This window comes from Podarcis gaigeae, assembly GCF_964106915.1.
Source record: "Podarcis gaigeae genome assembly, chromosome: 7".
Lineage (NCBI taxonomy): Eukaryota > Metazoa > Chordata > Lepidosauria > Squamata > Lacertidae > Podarcis > Podarcis gaigeae.
Window position 1 is genome coordinate 15,895,581 of NC_139683.1, and position 17,389 is coordinate 15,912,969.

At 43.0% G+C, this 17,389-nt stretch overlaps 1 protein-coding gene across 1 annotated transcript in view; it reads left to right on the forward strand.

Moving 5' to 3' along the window:
* The window catches only part of TAF2 (TATA-box binding protein associated factor 2), a 61,571-nt gene extending 44,762 nt beyond the window's left edge, over positions 1–16,809 (forward strand). The window contains exons 23-26 of the mRNA XM_083749013.1: positions 10–239; positions 1,326–1,478; positions 2,706–2,811; positions 15,350–16,809. Of these exons, the coding sequence (XP_083605139.1) occupies positions 10–239; positions 1,326–1,478; positions 2,706–2,811; positions 15,350–15,603 (743 nt within the window). The 3' untranslated portion in view covers positions 15,604–16,809. The remainder of the gene's footprint in view (positions 1–9; positions 240–1,325; positions 1,479–2,705; positions 2,812–15,349) is intronic.
* Positions 16,810–17,389: the final 580 nt, after the last annotated feature.

Below are 17,389 nucleotides of genomic sequence, written 5' to 3' on the forward strand. Positions count from 1 at the left end.
ACTCCATAGGTACATCCCACGACTGGAGGCTGCGCTGTGGGGCTGTCGACCTGTACTTCACGCTGTTTGGCCTCAGCAGGCCTTCCTGCTTGCCGCTGCCAGAACTTGGGCTGGTCCTTAACCTAAAAGAAAAGAAAGCTGTGCTGAATCCTACCATCATTCCTGAGGCAGGGACAAGTGGTCCGGAACTGCCTAACAATCCAAACAATCTGGGTCAAATAGTTGGCTTCCAAAGCACTGTAAGCAATTTCCTTATTCTTTCACAGCCTCCCCACGACTCACAGTAGTGGAGTTGTAACACAATGCAACCAGTTTTCAGGCCTTGCTCTCTAGCCTAGTCTCATGCTTCTATCCTTGACCTTGTACTGCAAATCTGATCTGCTTCCACTTGCTGGGAAAATTTGTCTTGAAGTAGTATATGCCTCCTCCCATCCCCACTTATTCATGAAGCCACAGGCAGTTCCACATTCATATTTCTCAGAGTTTAATTTTGCCTGCCTCTCCTAAAATATGTAATATTATTTTGTTAGGTGGGGGAAATCTCAGCCAGCGACACAGATTTCAGTGGTGTCTGCTTGTGGGGTGAATTTTGCCTCATAGATGAGTGATGGAGATTGTCCTAAAGGAGTGGGGCTGTAGCCTTTTAAATTGACATTTTTACATACGGCAGATGAAAAATTCGCCTCTCAAAAAAGGGTATTCTACTTGTTGGATTGTGCAAAGGTATTCAAGCCTGAACCTATCTACTTTCAAGTCACAATGCAGCATTAAAAATATACTCCCACCCAATCCCACCTACCCTTATGCATGCTCAGGCAGGAATCTAATATCCCAAACCTCGGTCTGCAACAAATATAAACCATTGTTTCAAAACATATTGGTTATATAGCAGGTCTGGAGAGCAGCAGCCTTTTTTCACTGTATTTGATAAGAAGAAATGAGAGTTCCTGTATTCTCAGGAGCGACACCAGCTGCTGATACGACAAAGGATACTATATGATATGTTTTTTTGGGTTCCCAGAAGAATACCGTATAAGAATAGGTTTTTCCCCTTTAAAAATAATGTCAAAAATTAGGGGGCGTCTTATACTCTAGGCCATTCCCCCCCCCCATTTTCTTAAATCTGAGTCCCCCAAAATAGGGGGCGTCTTATACATGGGGGCGTCATAGACGGGAAAATACGGTAATTATTGCTGTTTATGTTTATATTGCTGTTTATGTTATGTTTATAATTATTGCTGTTTATGCCTGTGATTATAACATCTTTTTCTTTTCTCTTTCGGATGTAAAGATTTTAAATCAGGTTTTTAAAATTGCTTCTTTAGGACGATGATCACATTGCCAAGGAAGCAGCAGTTATCCCCCTACCTCATCAGCAGGGGTTGAAGAGGAAGGCCGACACGCCTCTTGGGTCCCCTCTAGAACCAGGCCAGATACTTGAGAAGAATGAAGACAGCAAAGTCAAACTCAAAATAAGAGTGAGTGAATTATAGGCAGTTGGAGAGATTACACTGCGCTTTCCTCGGGCCCAAGAGTGTCTTGGAGAGACAGTGACCGAAAGTCTTCCATGGCGTGATGGGACTCTCCCTGCAAAGGCGAGAAAGGCGGAAGTAGCCAGTCAGCTCCACCCTTAAGCACCTGCTGATACTGCCAGCCCATCCCTGTGGCTGAGGAATCCCATACCTTTGGAATATGCTTTGCAAAAGGGACAGAGCAACAAAGTGCCGTATTTTTCGCTCCATAAGACACACTTTTTTCCTCCTAAAAAGTAAGGGGAAATGTCTGTGCGTATTATGGAGCGAATGTGTGGTCCCTGGAGCCGAATTGCCCAGGGGCGAAAAGCAGATTGTGCTTCTTATTTTAGAAAGAGGGAAGGGGGTGTTGAAACGAAGCTGCTGATTAGCTGATCGGCAAGCGATCAGGAGGGAGATAAAGGACACTAGCGATAAAGGAGGCTGCCTGGGAGGGGGGGGTAAAAGCACATGGATCCTCAGGATTTTTGCACTGGGTCACCCCAAATTCACCATCAGATCACATAGCATGTCCATGGCTACAGCCTGCACCAAAAAAATCACACATCCACTGTTTTGTGGGGCCACAATGGCGCAAAAACGTGGTTACAAAGCATGGATCCACATTGATCCTCAGGATTTTTGCATTAGGCTACCCCAAACTCACCATCAGATCATATATCATGTCTGTGGCCACAGCATGAACCACAAAAATCATACATCCACTGTTTCGTTCAGAATATTTTTTTTTTCTTGTTTTCCTCCTCTAAAAACTAGGTGCGTCTTAAGGTCAGGTGCGTCTTATGGAGCGAAAAATACAGTAAGCCCTGGCATTTGGTGCTAATCCAGTTCTCTCTGCATCACAGTGATGGGGAACCAACAGAACCTGCTGGTTGTGAATGACTACCCCATGCCTGGCTGCCCATTGTCCATTACATTCTTTTTAGCAATCACATCTTAAGAAATGCCATAAGCTGCTCCTCTTCGGTTTTTATTCTGCCTAACTAGGGGTGCCTCAACCTGGGTAGGATCAGGCTGTTAATATACAGTGGTGGTGTTTTCATGTGTATTTGCTTTTTTATTATTTTCTATAGTAAAAATGGTTCATGCTTCAGAGGCGAGATATATATATAGAGAGAGAGATCCTTTAGCATTCCCTAACTCTTAGTTTTGTTTGTTTTCCCATTGTCACAGTTCTCAAACTCTCAGGAGGAAGAAGAGATCGATATGGATACGGTTCATGACAGCCAAGCGTTTATCTACCATCATTTGAATATGCTGGAAAGACCATCAACGCCAGGTCAGTTAAACTCATGGCAAGGCTTGGATAGTTTGCAGTTTATAAGCGCCATGTTCCTCCTAGGTATGGCTCTCAACAGTCCCATTGTCCTTTAGCTCATGCGGTCTCCTAACTTGGTTAAGTTAAAGCTGAGAATTTGATATGATTTCTCATGCAGAAGGTGTGAATGGATTGTATGTGGTTGCAATTACTGCATTCCCAGTATTACCCACTCATCTAATACAACCCAGCTTCCTATTCCTACTCTCTGGGAGGTTAGAACATGTGGCAAGGAGCAGAGCTTTGACAGCTGTCTCCTGAGTTAAATGTCCAGCACTGCTTGGATTCAAAGGTGCGTCTTTAATACAAGTATCTTGCTAATTCCATTTCCTATTTTGTCAAGTGACAAAAGGTCACCTTATTCACCTCACCTGAACGATCTGCAAATGAATCGAGTTTTTGTCACGAAGACCCAAAAGTGGCCTCTGGGATGCTTATGACTTTCCAGATTTGACAACTTTCCAGCTATGACTAGTGTTTTTCCTGTTCTTAAGCCAGTTTTCTAGCACACTCTTGTACTGTTTCCATTGGGTTCTTTTTTTAAAAAAATAATAATAATGATTGTTTTATTTTGCTAAGAATACTTAGCACATTTCATTCTGGGAAGTCTTAAACACAGTTTCCTACATTGACAGAGCTTCTCTGATGCTTTGTGGCCACATATTGACTGGCTTTCCCCCAGGCCCTTATAACATAGTGGACCATTGTAACTTTCAAGCTACGTGCGGCCTCTGTGATTTTTACTTGAAGCTTCTGATCATCTCAAGGTTGCAGAGAAGGCATGGTGTCCGTATCTTAAAAGTTCTTAAGAGATGCATCAGAACCAAAATCCAAAACTGAGGGGAGATTTCCAGACGCACCCAGATTGTTCCCCGAAAGTGGAATGTCAAATAAGTGACAGGGTTTGAATGTTGTGAGTCTTGTGAAAGAGTGTTAGTGTTCAGATATTTAAACTATAGTGTAACAGGGCAACCCATGTAGTTCTTATTGAAGCCTTACTGATGGAGCTGTGTTGGCAGTTTCCATGTTCATTTCTTATCCTTATGGATACAAATGGGGATGTTGCTGTCTTGTAGCATGGGAGTGGTCCCAACAGATGTGGCAAGAGTCCAGGCAGCATGTGCTCAAGGTGGTTCTTCATGCCTAACAAGGCATTTTTTTAATTTTTAAGTGAAGTTACCTGTGCACTTTACCCCATGGTGTGTTTTGAATCTGTTACTAGGGTTTATTTTCTGGCTTATCCCAGAGAACTGAGGGCATGTTCTAATATAGCTCATCAATCCTCAGAACGGTCCTGTGAGGCTGGTTTTGCTGGGAATGTGACTTGCTCTTTGGTAGCTGGGGGGGAGGGTTTGAAATTTGTTCTCCGGTGGCTAATCCCTGTGACCCGCTGTCCACACTGTGCTAAGTGAGACTTGCCATCTGATCCAGGCCGCACTCCTATCTTGAGGTGGTGAGTTCCAAAGTTCATTTCAGTGAATGGGCTGCAACACAGATTCTGATTATATCTGGGAAATTCAGAAAACATACTTTTTTATAATAATAATAATAATAATTTAAAAACCCACAACAACAACAACCATACAGTACTGGTCATTACTAGTTCCACCCCCCTTTACATTTGGTATAGCATTGCACACACTAGGTGTTCCTAAAAATAATAATAGTACCATGTGCTAAGGTTTTAAATCAAATATCCAATAAACATGAGCCGATAGGATCACAGGAGTTTTAATTTAAATATTATATAATTAAAAACAGCAATTACTTCTCCGTGTGATAATAATATAAAGAGGTTTCCAACAACGAAACAAGCCTATGAAGTCCATATTTATAGCTCTTCCCTAGCATTTCGTAATACTGGTTTTGTGCTATTCTTATACACCCTAACGGGGGGTATAAAGTTATAAACAAGAAATTCTGGATAATGGTGCCAGGAAGTTAACAGATGTTTCTTAAGGGACCCTTGTATCAGCAGCTGCACACTCTGGATCGTTCTGCGTCAAATATGCTGGGATGTTAGTGGGTGCGGTTCAGTATCTGGAGTTCTGGCCAGTATGCATATAAAATCTGCATCAGGCAAGGAAGCTATTTTTAGGATTCACATGTGTGCTGGATGACCACCAAGCACTGCAAGGCAACTTTTACCTGTCAAAGCGAACCTATTCTGACTCTCCTTTAAAGACGAGAGTATATTCCAGACTTTCACAATCTACTTATTTTTTATTTAAGAACCCGAAAGCTTACCAACTGGAGCCATGTGTAAGATAATGGGGTAGGGACAAGTTTGCAGGATTAAGGCACAGCCCAGGAATTTGTTCTCAGTACCAGAACTGAGCTCACAGTCATGCTACACACAGCTCCGCATACAGTTTAATTCACCCCAACCAACTTTCTTCATCTCAGCAGCCAAAGTTTGAAGGGGGAGTAAAGCTTTTTGTTGATGCTAAAAAAAGGCTGATCGTTTGAGTCCTTGCTTATCTCCTGCTAATTACTCAGATCCACTGATAGACCCTGAAATATGTTCTACCCACTTCTAACTTCTTCTTTTAAGCAACAGTGTGCTGCTCTTTCCAGAAGGGTTTAGGATTTGAGAACGTTTTTTGAAGACTCGGAGCTGAAGCTTTTGCGTTCATAAGATTGTATGTCACTTACACTGATGGCTTCAGCGCTAGAGGAATACAGAGGCAGCTGGCTGTAGTGTCTATGTCTGAAACAGTGCTTTCTTGCCTGTATAAGATTCTAGCGTATGGGACATATGCACCCCCCCCAAGTTTTTGTGTGCTTTGCCTTGCAAATAGATAGATAGATAGATAGATAGATAGATAGATAGATAGATGGCTCCCGCAGGTCCCGTCCCCCCCCAGATCCCCTGCTGCAATGCTGTGATTCAGTGATGTTTGTCCTAGAGTTGTAAGCAACAGCAAAGCTACATCTGGTGAGCTTTCTGCTGCTTCCATATTATAGAGCAGTTCAGGAGTGCTTGGAAACCTTTGTCTTCCTGTTCTCAGTCTCCTAATAGTAGGTACTGAGGGGACACGGAATCAAGGAGGGCAGAACTTCCCTATTCTTGAGTACTTTTCTACCCAAGCCTGAAGGAAGACAGCAGAGGGTGTTTTGGGGAGTTTCTAGCATCTTTGACTGGGGAATGCGCAGACTCAGAAAACCTTGCGGATCGTGTAAAAGATTGTTCTGTGAAAGCTCTCTTTCCCATCACACTACTGTGATTAGAGGAGAGGGAGCTGCCTCTGTCTCTCTGAAATGCTCTGTCTCCGTATTTCTGAGAGTGTGGGTTGTGTGTGTGTGTGTGTGTGTGTGTGTGTGTGTGTGTGATCAAGCTTATTCATTGGACTGGGCCAAAGGGAGCTTTTGGGGTTGGTCCAGAGTGGGACCAGATAAGCCCCCCTGCACCTGCTGTTGATTTTCACAAAGCCGTTCTTGCATTTAGTGTGCAAATAGTTTCTCTTGGGAGTTCAGCCCTGAGTTGCAAAAAGGTGTGAGAATACACACACACACACACACCAGAGAGAGAGAGAGAGAGAGAGACATAAGTCAGATGACTGAACATTGTGGCCTGTTTTTTAATCAATCTCTTAATCGATTCAGTGTCTAATCCTGATTAGTCAGATAGAAGCTGGACCGATAGATACAATTTCACATGTACTCATTGAAAACTGCTGGTGGCAAACACTAACTTAAAGAAGGCATTTTCTCTTCTAAGGAATGTCTCTTATGAAATGATGCCTATTATGGCACATGTGGACATTACCTTAAAAAAAAAGAGCATGCTTCTTGCTTTAGAGCCGCTGTTTTTATCCGCATGTAAATAATCATCATCCTTGCAGATAGCTGAAATCAAGTGACAAAAAAACCCTCAGTTGACCAGCTAAGAGTTGTTTTATCAGGCAAACAAAAATGATAGTGGTAAGTGTTTCAACACTTATAAATAAATCTTGTTTTATATTAAGTCTTAATTGTGGCTTTAAGAAAGGCTGGGTGGGGTGTCCCCTACCTCTCTTCTTTTTGGTCCATGTTAATTCGTTTTCAAGCTGTTTCTGTTCTGTCATCACTTCATGGAAAATGGATACTGTTGCTTTAGGCTAAGAGCCAACGGTAGAGTTCCTAATTCTTATTAATGAAGAAGTTTTTTTACAAGCTTGTAACATTTTTCCCCCTTTACAAAAGAAACCCAGGATTCTTCAAAAAGCAAAGAAAAAATGCCCCTTGTTGTCTGTCTGTCCACTCTGATGTTGGCCCGTTAATTATAACTCTGCTCTAAGCGCAGTAGCTTTGAAGGCATCAGAACAAGACCTTTTAAAGTCTCTGATGTCATCCGGGATCTGACTTCTAATATGAAAAGCAGATTTTATTTTCTATTAAATCTTCAAAAACAGTAGGGAGTGTTCCACCCTCTGCCTTGCAGGGATCAAAAGAACCCAAAGGCCAGGCTGTATTCTCATCTTAATTGAGAGCTCCAGCTTTTAGGTCATGTTGCAAATTGTAGGATTGCATGCGTTTCATAGCTCATGTCTGAGCACCGTTAACTTGGAAGACTTAGCATTATTTAAGAATTTATCCTTTTCATACTTAGGAATTTATCTTTATCCTGGCCTTTGTCCAAGGACACAGGACAGCATACATGGTTTGTGACTCCCCACACCTTCCCATTTATCCCCACAATTGCCTTGTGAGGCAGGCTAGCCTGAGAATAACTAAAGCACCATCCTCTGTTGAGCTTCATAGCTGAGTTAGGGGTTTGAAGACAGGTGTCTCCGATTAAACCCCAAACCCCGTTGATTGCACCAATCTAAATAATATTCTATTGTGCCACCAGTGCACATGGTGCTGTATGAGCTGTGTTGGCACGTTGAGAGTCCCTGAGGGCAAGGATGTTGCTATCTGAAATGGACAGTAGAGAAACAACCGTGAGAGAGATGGACAGACAAGAGGTAGAGAGGAAAGAATGCAGGCAAATGCCAATCCACGTACAGGAAGGAGCTCTTTTGTTGTTGTTGTTGTTTAGTCGTTTAGTCGTGTCCGACTCTTCGTCACCCCATGGACCAGAGCACGCCAGGCACTTCTGTCTTCCACTGCCTCCCGCAGTTTAGTCAAACTCATGCTGGTAGCTTCGAGAACACTATCCAACCATCTCGTCCTCTGTCGTCCCCTTCTCCTTGTGCCCTCCATCTTTCCCAACATCAGGGTCTTTTCCAGGGAGTCTTCTCTTCTCATAAGGTGGCTAAAGTATTGGATTCTCAGCTTCAGGATCTGTCCTTCCAGCGAGCACTCAGGGCTGATTTCCTTAAGAATGGACATGTTTGATCTTCTTGCAGCCCATGGGACTCTCAAGAGTCTCCTCCAGCACCATAATTCAAAAGCATCAATTCTTTGGCGATCAGCCTTCTTTATGGTCCAGCTCTCACTTCCATACATCACTACTGGGAAAACCATAGCTGGCACATCCAGTATGTGCATGACTGCACACCGAACCCGGAAGTGAGCCAAAAATGTCACAAAAAGGGAATAATTGGGGGGGGGGTTGCAGGCATTTTCAGTGGTGCGTCAGATATATGTGATTTCACTTAAACATGCGGTGCCTTGGAACGTAACCCCCGCGTAAATTGGAAGTTGCCTGTACTGAAAACTTCCAGTTGGGAATGAGGGTAAACCATATGGCGGGTGAAGTTCAGACTATTTGCACTTGGCTTCAGACAGTGTGCATTGCAAGGAAACTTAAGAGCCTTGACGTACAAGCAAGCACACACCTCCATCTACTTCCTGGTGCATTAGGATGTCTGAATCCACACTATCTTCAGGATTGATTTATTACTTAGGTTGCTATGGAAAAGCCTTCCAGCTGTTGCAGTAATGCCAAAATGTGATCGCTTGGTTTGCAGGGTCAGTGTAAGCACCACCAGCAACAGTCCTCAGCCAGCCCCCGAATTAAGGAAAATGGTGGTAAATCCTACAGGGTCCCCCTTCTCCGCTTTTATTTTTATTTTTGTGTGTGTAGTGGCTTACAGTGTCAGGTCTATGGGAAGCACTTGGCCTTATCCCCAGGGAGAGCCGCCCCTCTCTGATTCTAAACATCTGTTTCACAGTGAAACTAATAATTACGTTGGCCTCTGAACATCCAAAACCAGAGGAAGGTGCCAAGTGAATAGGCTAGTATAATGCATGTTCTCTTCCAAGAAATATTAGTAATCACTTCAAAAGCAAACTCAGAAGGACCTCACCCCTCTGCGGTTGGTTCAGCCAGTTACTGAGAGAGCCTGATTCAGTCCCTCGAGCCGTAAGGAGAGCAGAATACCCTTGCGGACAGCAGGGCATGCGCTGCCAGTGCTTTCTCTCCAGAACAATACGAAGGCACAAGTTGTGATTAATCACAGTGAATGGTGGGTGATAAAGTGTAACCGTTTTATGCATGTTGTGAAGCAGGATGCCAAGGCCCAGGGTTTATAAGCAACCTTGGAAATACATTTGAGGCAGAAAGTGGACTTCCGATGTGGGAGTAGAAGCATAAGGAGATGGGTGCTATCTCTGTCTGATGGGCATGTTCATTTTTCTGACGATAGCTGCATCCTCAGTGGGTTAACGGAACTTCAAAATAAAAGGGATCAAACTTTATGGGTGGTGAATGCTCACATCCTAGGTAAAGGTAAAGGGACCCCTGACCATTAGGTCCAGTCATGGTCGACTCTGGGGTTGCGGCACTCATCTCGCTTTAAATGGCCGAGGGAGCCAGCGTACAGCTTCCGGGTCATGTGGCCAGCATGACTAAGCCGCTTCTGGCGAACCAGAGCAGCGCATGGAAATGCTGTTTACCTTCCCGCCGGAGCGGTACCTATTTATCTACTTGCACTTTGACGTGCTTTTGAACTGCTAGGTTGGCAGGAGCAGGGACCGAGCAACGGGAGCTCACCCCGTCGCGGGGATTCAACCTTCTGATCGGCAAGTCCTAGGCTCTGTTGTTTAACCCCTGTTGCCACCCAAGGGGCAACAGGATCCCCTTGCTCACACCCTAGTGAGACTTTAATACTGATGATTTATGTATCTTGAGCAGTTCTGGGTTGAAGTGGGCATCAGCTGCGAACCTTTCATCTCACACATGTCTGTTGTGGAAGGGCTGCAGCTCAGTGGCAGAGCATCTATCTCCTCTGCAGGCAGAAGGTCCCAGGTTCAGTCCATAACATCTCCTGGTAGGACCGGGATTGTCCTGGTCCCATCTGAAACTCTAGAGACCTGCTGCCAGCCAGTGTAGACAGTACTAGATGTGCAAATGGTCTGACTCAGGGTAAGGCAGTTCCTATATCTATTTTGCGTTCTGCTTCATGTATTTTTCTAAATTTATTTTTTTAGTTGTGGTGTTAATAAAGAGGTGAGGGGGAGCAGAAAGGATAAGCCTATCACTGTTTCAGTTGCTTTCAATCTTGTGGAAATCAGCTCTGTGCAGTGGGGAACCTTTTGTTACAATGGAGGCCCTGTTGTAGTACAAAACATCTGAGCTGGCTGTTTTTCAATCCCTGGAATTAACAAAGAGGGATAATGTTTTAAACAAGTTTATTTTTATTTGCAGCGTATGTATTTTGTTCCTCTATTAAATGCACACGTACTGTGGCATCATCTGAAATCTTATGCATTCATTAGTGGAAGATTTAAAACCATGGTAGTAACCGAGAATTTCAGCCCCAGTTTCCAACTCTGAAGCTTACGGTATTGTGTTTCCTCGAGGCAAAAACTGCAAAGCTGCAGACCTGGGGTTCACCTTTCTTGGTAATATGGAAGAGGGTTTTGAGAGGTGACATAGAAGTGCTTTGTACAAGTTAGTTAGGCTGCAGTCCTAAACTGGCTTTCCTGGGAATAAGACCCACTGAACACATTATAAGCTACTTCTGTGAAAAGTTGCATGATTGTTTAGGAACTTAAAAAAACAAGAGTTTCTTTATGATTGTGGCAACTTGGAGGTCTTAGTTTAAACTTCAGTATATCCCTGGGTTTGCCCACTCTCTCATAGTCCCCATTGTGTTATTTCCTTTTGATAGGCTGCAAAGTTCATTTTGTACTTCTGCATTTGGTTTCTAAAACTTGTGTTTTGAAATGACTCTGAAATCTGGTATGGTTTAGAGTGTGTTAGATGTGTGTACCCAAATCATCAGGGGTGCACTTTTTATGTTCACGCAATGAATTGTGGATGACAGTTTCATAGTTACAACGTAAGCCTGTAATGCAGAAGCGGTAATTATGTGGTCAGAGGCTTGTCTGGGAATAGAACAAGTCAAGAAATCCAGCACATTAAAGAGATGGTAATGTTGAAGAGACAATATAGTTGAGATTCCTAGGGAGACCTTTGCTAAGTTTTTTTTTTTTTGTAAAGAATTTTTTTGAAACTTTTCTTCATATAATAAAATAAAAAACAATCAAATCTAAGTAAAAAGAAAAAGAAAAAAAACCAAAGAAAGAGAAAAGAAAAAACACAAAGCTCTTTCTCTTTTTTAAATGATATTTATTAATTACAGAATGAGAAAAAAAATAAAAATAAAAAATAAAAAAGGTACAAAATACAAAGGAAAAATACAGAATACATGAAACATAAAAACAATTAAAAACAAATCAATCTTTTCATATCTTACATTTTGTTTACTTGTTTCCTGACCTCCTCACACCTCCCTTTTTTGTATTCCAGTTCACATAGTTGATTCAGCAAATCCTTTCTCTCTTTATTTTTATCATAATTCTATATCTTAGCATATTATAACTTCGTATTTTCATCTGATTATCCGTCCATTTTTTCCATACTCTTTTTAACCTTATTGCTAAAGCCATTTCATATCAATGCAACATCATTTTAACATTCATTAATTTTACAATATTTCTTCAAATACCGTATTTTTTGCTGTATGACTCACTTTTTCCCTCCTAAAAAGTAAGGGGAAATGTGTGTGCGTCTTATGGAGCGAATGCAGGCTGCACAACTATCCCAGGAGCCAGAACAGCAAGAGGGATCGCTGCTTTCACTGCGCAGCAATCCCTCTTGCTGTTCTGGCTTCTGGGATTCAGAATATTTTTTTCTTGTTTTCCTCCTCCAGAAACTAGGTGCGTCTTATGGTCTGGTGCGTCTTATAGAGCGAAAAATACGGTAGTCTTTAAATTTCTTCCAATCTTCTTCCACCAACACAAAGCTTCTGTCTCACACAGAAGTGGATGAACCCTCCCAGCTCTCACCGGAGAGCTTCCCTTTCTTCTCCCAGCCTCCCACCCTGGGAGATCTTCCTTTCCCCTCTCTCACACACAGGTTATTTCATCCATCAGCTTCCTGTGCATAGGAAGGTAAAAGGTAAAGAGGACTTCAGATTCTCTATCTGTCAATTATGTATACAGTTGTACCTTGGAATTCAAACAGCTTAGTTGCTGAACGTTTTGGCTCCCGAACGATCGAAAACTGGAAGTGATTGTTCCGGTTTTCGAACATTCTTTTGGAAACCGAATGTTCAGCGGGGCTACCGCAGCTTCCCATTGGCTGCAGGAGCTTCCTGCAGCCAATCAGAAGTGGCGCCTTGGAAGTCGAACGTTTTGGAAGTTGAACGGACTTCTGGAATGGATTCCGTTCGACTTCCAAGGTACGTCTGTATAAAGATTATTCAGAGTGTTCACTCCGGGATGGTATCCAGCTGTTCCTTGATCTGCTTGGCAATGTTTTCCCAATCTTTGATCCCAGACATCTCAAGTCCCTTCATTTTCCTTTCCACACAAAAAGTCTAATGGGACTCTCCAGTTACTATTACTGCTAAATGTCAAGAGTAGTTTTCCTCCAATCAGGTATAACAACTTTATCTCCCCAAAATGCCAACATCCATTATTTTATTTTATTTTTGTTTGAAGCAGATATACACCACCCTTTAGCCCAGAAGACTCCCAGAGCAGCTTATAAAAATCAGGGGTAAGACAGCTCCTGCCCTAAAACAGGTTCTACACATGGGGTGCCACCACAGAGAGATCCATCATTTCTGCTATCCATGGAAGAAAAATAGTTAGGAACCTCTGAAGCCCCCAAAATCTGTAGCAGATGAGTCTGTGGTCAGGAGCCATATGAGGTCCACATGTTGTCCTTCCCTGGGATGCACAGGGAAGGTAAAGGGGTATTTGGAGCAATTGCTTTTAATAACTTTGCAGAATTATGACCTGTAGTTCAAGGCAGGGGTGGCGAGCCTGCAGGCCGGATCCAACCTGCAGATTGAGCTCCTCTCACCTTGGAAAAGTAGTGTCTCGTTTCCCTTTGCTTCCTGAGCCTCTCGGAGCACTTCCTTCTGTTTCCTGAGTTTTTCTTACAATGGTGGGATGCCAGAGGGAGAAGAGGCATTTTTTGAAGAGGGCTTTTCTCTCCATTTTTTGCACCCCATGGCAGTGCAATAAATATCTCCTAACACAGCCACGGGTGGGGGGTGGGAACGGGACAAAAATTGTTGTTGGGTGGACACCCACCCACCCCATTCCTTTGCTGATTGTCAGAAGAGGAAGTGGACTCTGTGTGCCTGTCCACCTGAATGTGTGAAACTGTGGTTTGTGTGTGTGCAATGCATTTGTGGTATGTATGTGTGAGATCTGAACGTGTTGAGCGTGTGTACATGCGTGAGTGACTTGAGTATACTTTGGCTGCACCGGTGTCTGGCAAGTGGCCTCCAAATGGTTGGCCAACTCTCAGTGTGGCCCTCAGACCGAGAAAGCTTGGCCACCTCTGGTTTAGGGAGGTCCTCTTTGGGTTAAGCAAACACTTTCTTAACTTGGATTAGACGCTCAGAAAGTTTGTACATAATCAGCAGCATGCGCTGTTGCTGTAAAAGAAAAGAGCTGGTGTGATTCATTAGTCCAGGGTCAAGAGGACAAATGATATTTGTGTTGGAAGCATAAATGAAGATACTGAACTCATGTGAGGAAGAAGGATCAATTACTAAGCTGTGCAGGCTGGGGGCAAATTTTAGAACAGTAGATCCCTGCAATCTTTTGTAAGACTCCTGTTTATCTCAGTGAGAGATAAGTTATCTTCTGGTGTGTGGGATTTAGGCCACAATCGATTTGCTCTAGAGTAGTCCCAACGATATTTGTATTGAGGCAGACTGGGCATAAATGGGCCAAAGACTGCGACCTTCATGGATGTAGTTTCAGCGCCTTCCTGTGTCCCATCTTTCTGCCCCTTCCCCTCTTTTTTCCTGTTCAGATATTTATTCTTCCAAAATAATTATTGACCCCATTTTGAGAGGGGACTATTGCCACCCATTTTCCTGTTTAACATGTTGCAGTTCTCAACAGTGGAAAGAAATTTTCTTCCCCCCCTCAACGTCCTGCGCACCAAATCTTGAATGATGTTTAAGTTTCCTTTTCCATTCAGACTGTCGTTCAAAAGCCACTGCTCTCTCTGTATATTCAGACGCTGTGTGGGTGCTTTGGCTATAGTTCCTTGGATCATCTTTGGCTCAGAGAGTTGGTGCGAGACAGTAAACAGGATGTTGGACTCTGGAAGATTCAGGCTCTTGCCGACCTCAGGTTCCCATCTGTAAAAAAGGGGTATATTTTTCAAAAGAAACCAGTTTACCTACCTTTTCTTTAGCGACTGATTTCTCTAGCCCAGTAACGTGTACCTTTTTGTTGATAGCAATTACAGTGGTGCCCCGCAAGACGAACGCCTCGCAAGACGGAAAACCCGCTAGACGAAAGGGTTTTCCGTTTTGGAGGCGCTTCGCAAAACGAATTTCCCTATGGGCTTGCTTCGCAAGACGAAAATGTCTTGCGAGTTCCTGCGGGGGTTTTCCCCTTTCCCCCCCTTTTCCTAAGCCGCTTAACAGCTGATCGGCTGATAAGCCGCTTAACAGCTGATCGCTAAAAGCCGCTAAACCGCTAATAACGCTAATCCGCTCAGCTGTCAGTGGGCTTGCTTTGCAAGACGAAAAAACCGCTATATGAAGAGCCTCACGGAACGGATTAATTTCGTCTTGCGAGGCACCACTGTATTCAGGTTATGAGTCAGAGGTGCTTATCAGCCTTGCTTTCTAGAGTCCTTTACTCGAGACGCTATCGTTTGGGCCTGATATCATCCACATACACTGGATGCACTCTGTTGACAAGTGATAGGCCCACCCCCATGCTACTTATTATTTTGAATTGTCTAAGGTTGGCTAATCAGTTGTAGCATTTAGAAAGCTACATGGGACAGTCATATGATGTGATTTCAAAGCCACCCTTATGATTTCAGGGATGCTGTAGCATCTCTTGCAAACATGTTCTCAAACACTTTGCCACCTCGAAAGCACCGCAGGTAAAGATGCCTGTAGTGGGGAAACATGCAAAGTTTGGATATAATAATAATAATAATAATAATAATAATAATAATAATAATAAAAATAATAAAAATAATAATAAGAATGCACGTGGTTCCCCCAGGGCCTCAGAATGGCAGATTCTGTGTGTTGTGTTGTTCTGCAATGGAACGTCTGCCTTTCTGTTTCAGGCAAAGAACAGTCATCGCAAGAGCTAAGCATGCTGCCGATTCCGGTGCCCACGCTGCCCGGTTTTACAAAAGAGTCCAGCTCTTCCAAGCACAGCGAGCACCACCACCACCACAAGAAGAAGAAGAAGAAGCACAAGCACAAACACAAGCACAAGCACAAGCATGACACCAAAGAGAAAGAGAAAGAGCCTTTCACCTTCTCCAACAGCCCTGCCAGCGGACGTTCCATTCGCTCGCCATCCCTGTCAGACTGATGCAAGCCACTCCAGAGTTGTTAGAGCGTATGGAAGCAGTGTGCATGCTGCCATTGCTTTATGGTTAAGCGCATGTCACAGCAGTGGCTCAGAAGGCGCATTCAGATCGAAATTCTGTGGTATCTGTTGTCCAGCCGCAGCCATGCATGAACCCCGTGATCGTTCACCGTGCACCTGCCTTACAATTTTGCAAAGTCCTAAGCAACTCATTTCAGATGCAAATGTCGCCTATCCACAGCCCGGCAGTGGCTTTCCATGTATCTTGCCAGAACGAACTATATTTTAAATGTTTGATAGCTGTCGTGAAGTGAAGTGTGTGTTAAACATAAGCTGACTGCCAAACTTGGAAAAGCTGGGGTTCACTGTACAGTGTTCTATAACATAATGTAAGACTTCCTGAGGCTTTTGTACAATCTCTTTTCCACATATTTAACCATTGCAGTTGTCGCTCTCTGTGTTTTTTTAAAGCATACTCAGTTAAAAGCTTCATTTTTTTTATTTTAAGATGTCTGGCATTTTTAAAACACATTTGAGCGGAACATTCAGCAATCCTTTTCCTTAACTGTTCTTTGCAAGGGAAAAACGCCACTGTGTACACATGTCACTGTGCCCTCTAATCAGAATCAGAATTGTGTATAATGAAGTTCTGGCAAAAGCAAACCCTTAAAAAGTGGGAAAGGTTACTTTCCCCCATAGAATCTCAATTAGAAACACTCCTTGGGGTGAAATAGTTGTTGCAAAACTTCTTGACCTCTTCTGATTTCTAGTAAATTTGTTTAGAAAACTCTGATTTTTTTTAAAAGTATTTTTAAATGTACAGTGAGTGAACACAAACATGAAACTGTGACAGGTTGCTTTATTACATAAAACAATAATATCCAAGTATTGCATTGCTGAGCTTAATTATGTGAAATGGGACTGCTTTTTAAAAACATTTTTATTTAATTTCTATGTTTCGTCGGTGCTTACCTTCTTCCCCCAGTTTCCCGTAATATTTTGAGTTGTTTCCCTATCAGTCTTTAGGTTAAGATTCCTTTAAAAAGACAACAACAAATTGTGCGCATAGATACTTTTAGTTACATGGCTTATTGATAGTGGAAAGAGACATGTCTGATCCGTGAGAAGATACTTAATGAGAGGGACCCAATAAGCATTTTTTTTAAAAATGAGAAGGTAATTAGTTAATTAAAAAATGCTTTTATACAATCTGCTGTTGTGTATTGTATATTCTTCCTGTGTATAATAATCAGCATAAAACAAGAGGCAATCTATCCGATGCCCCTGTCAAAATGGGGGGCAGAGGGGCTCACAACCATGCTCAGTGAGTGTAAGATGTTGTTGGGGACCAAATGGGAGAGGGGAAGACCTGGCTCCTTGAACAGAAGCACTGCAAACTGCAGGATTTTGTTACGGGGCCCCAATAAATGAAACATAAAAAGGGAAAGTCGTCTTCCATCCCAGCCTTTTCTGGAGGGTAGGACTCGAACCATTGGCTTCAGGTCACAAAAAAGGAGATTCTGACTAAACATTCGGAAAACTTTCTGACAGTAAGAGCAGTGGAACAGACTCCTACGAGAAGTGAATAACTCTCCTTCACTGGAAGTTTTTGAGCAGAGGTTGGATGGCCATCTGTCCAGAATGCTTTAGTTGAAATTCCTGTAATCTGTGATCTGGAGGGCACAATGTAGGCTACCTGTTTAGGGAAGCTTTTAATGTTTGATGCATTACTGTATTTTAATATTTTGCTGGAAGCCGTCCAGAGTGGCTGGGGAAGCCCAGCCAGATG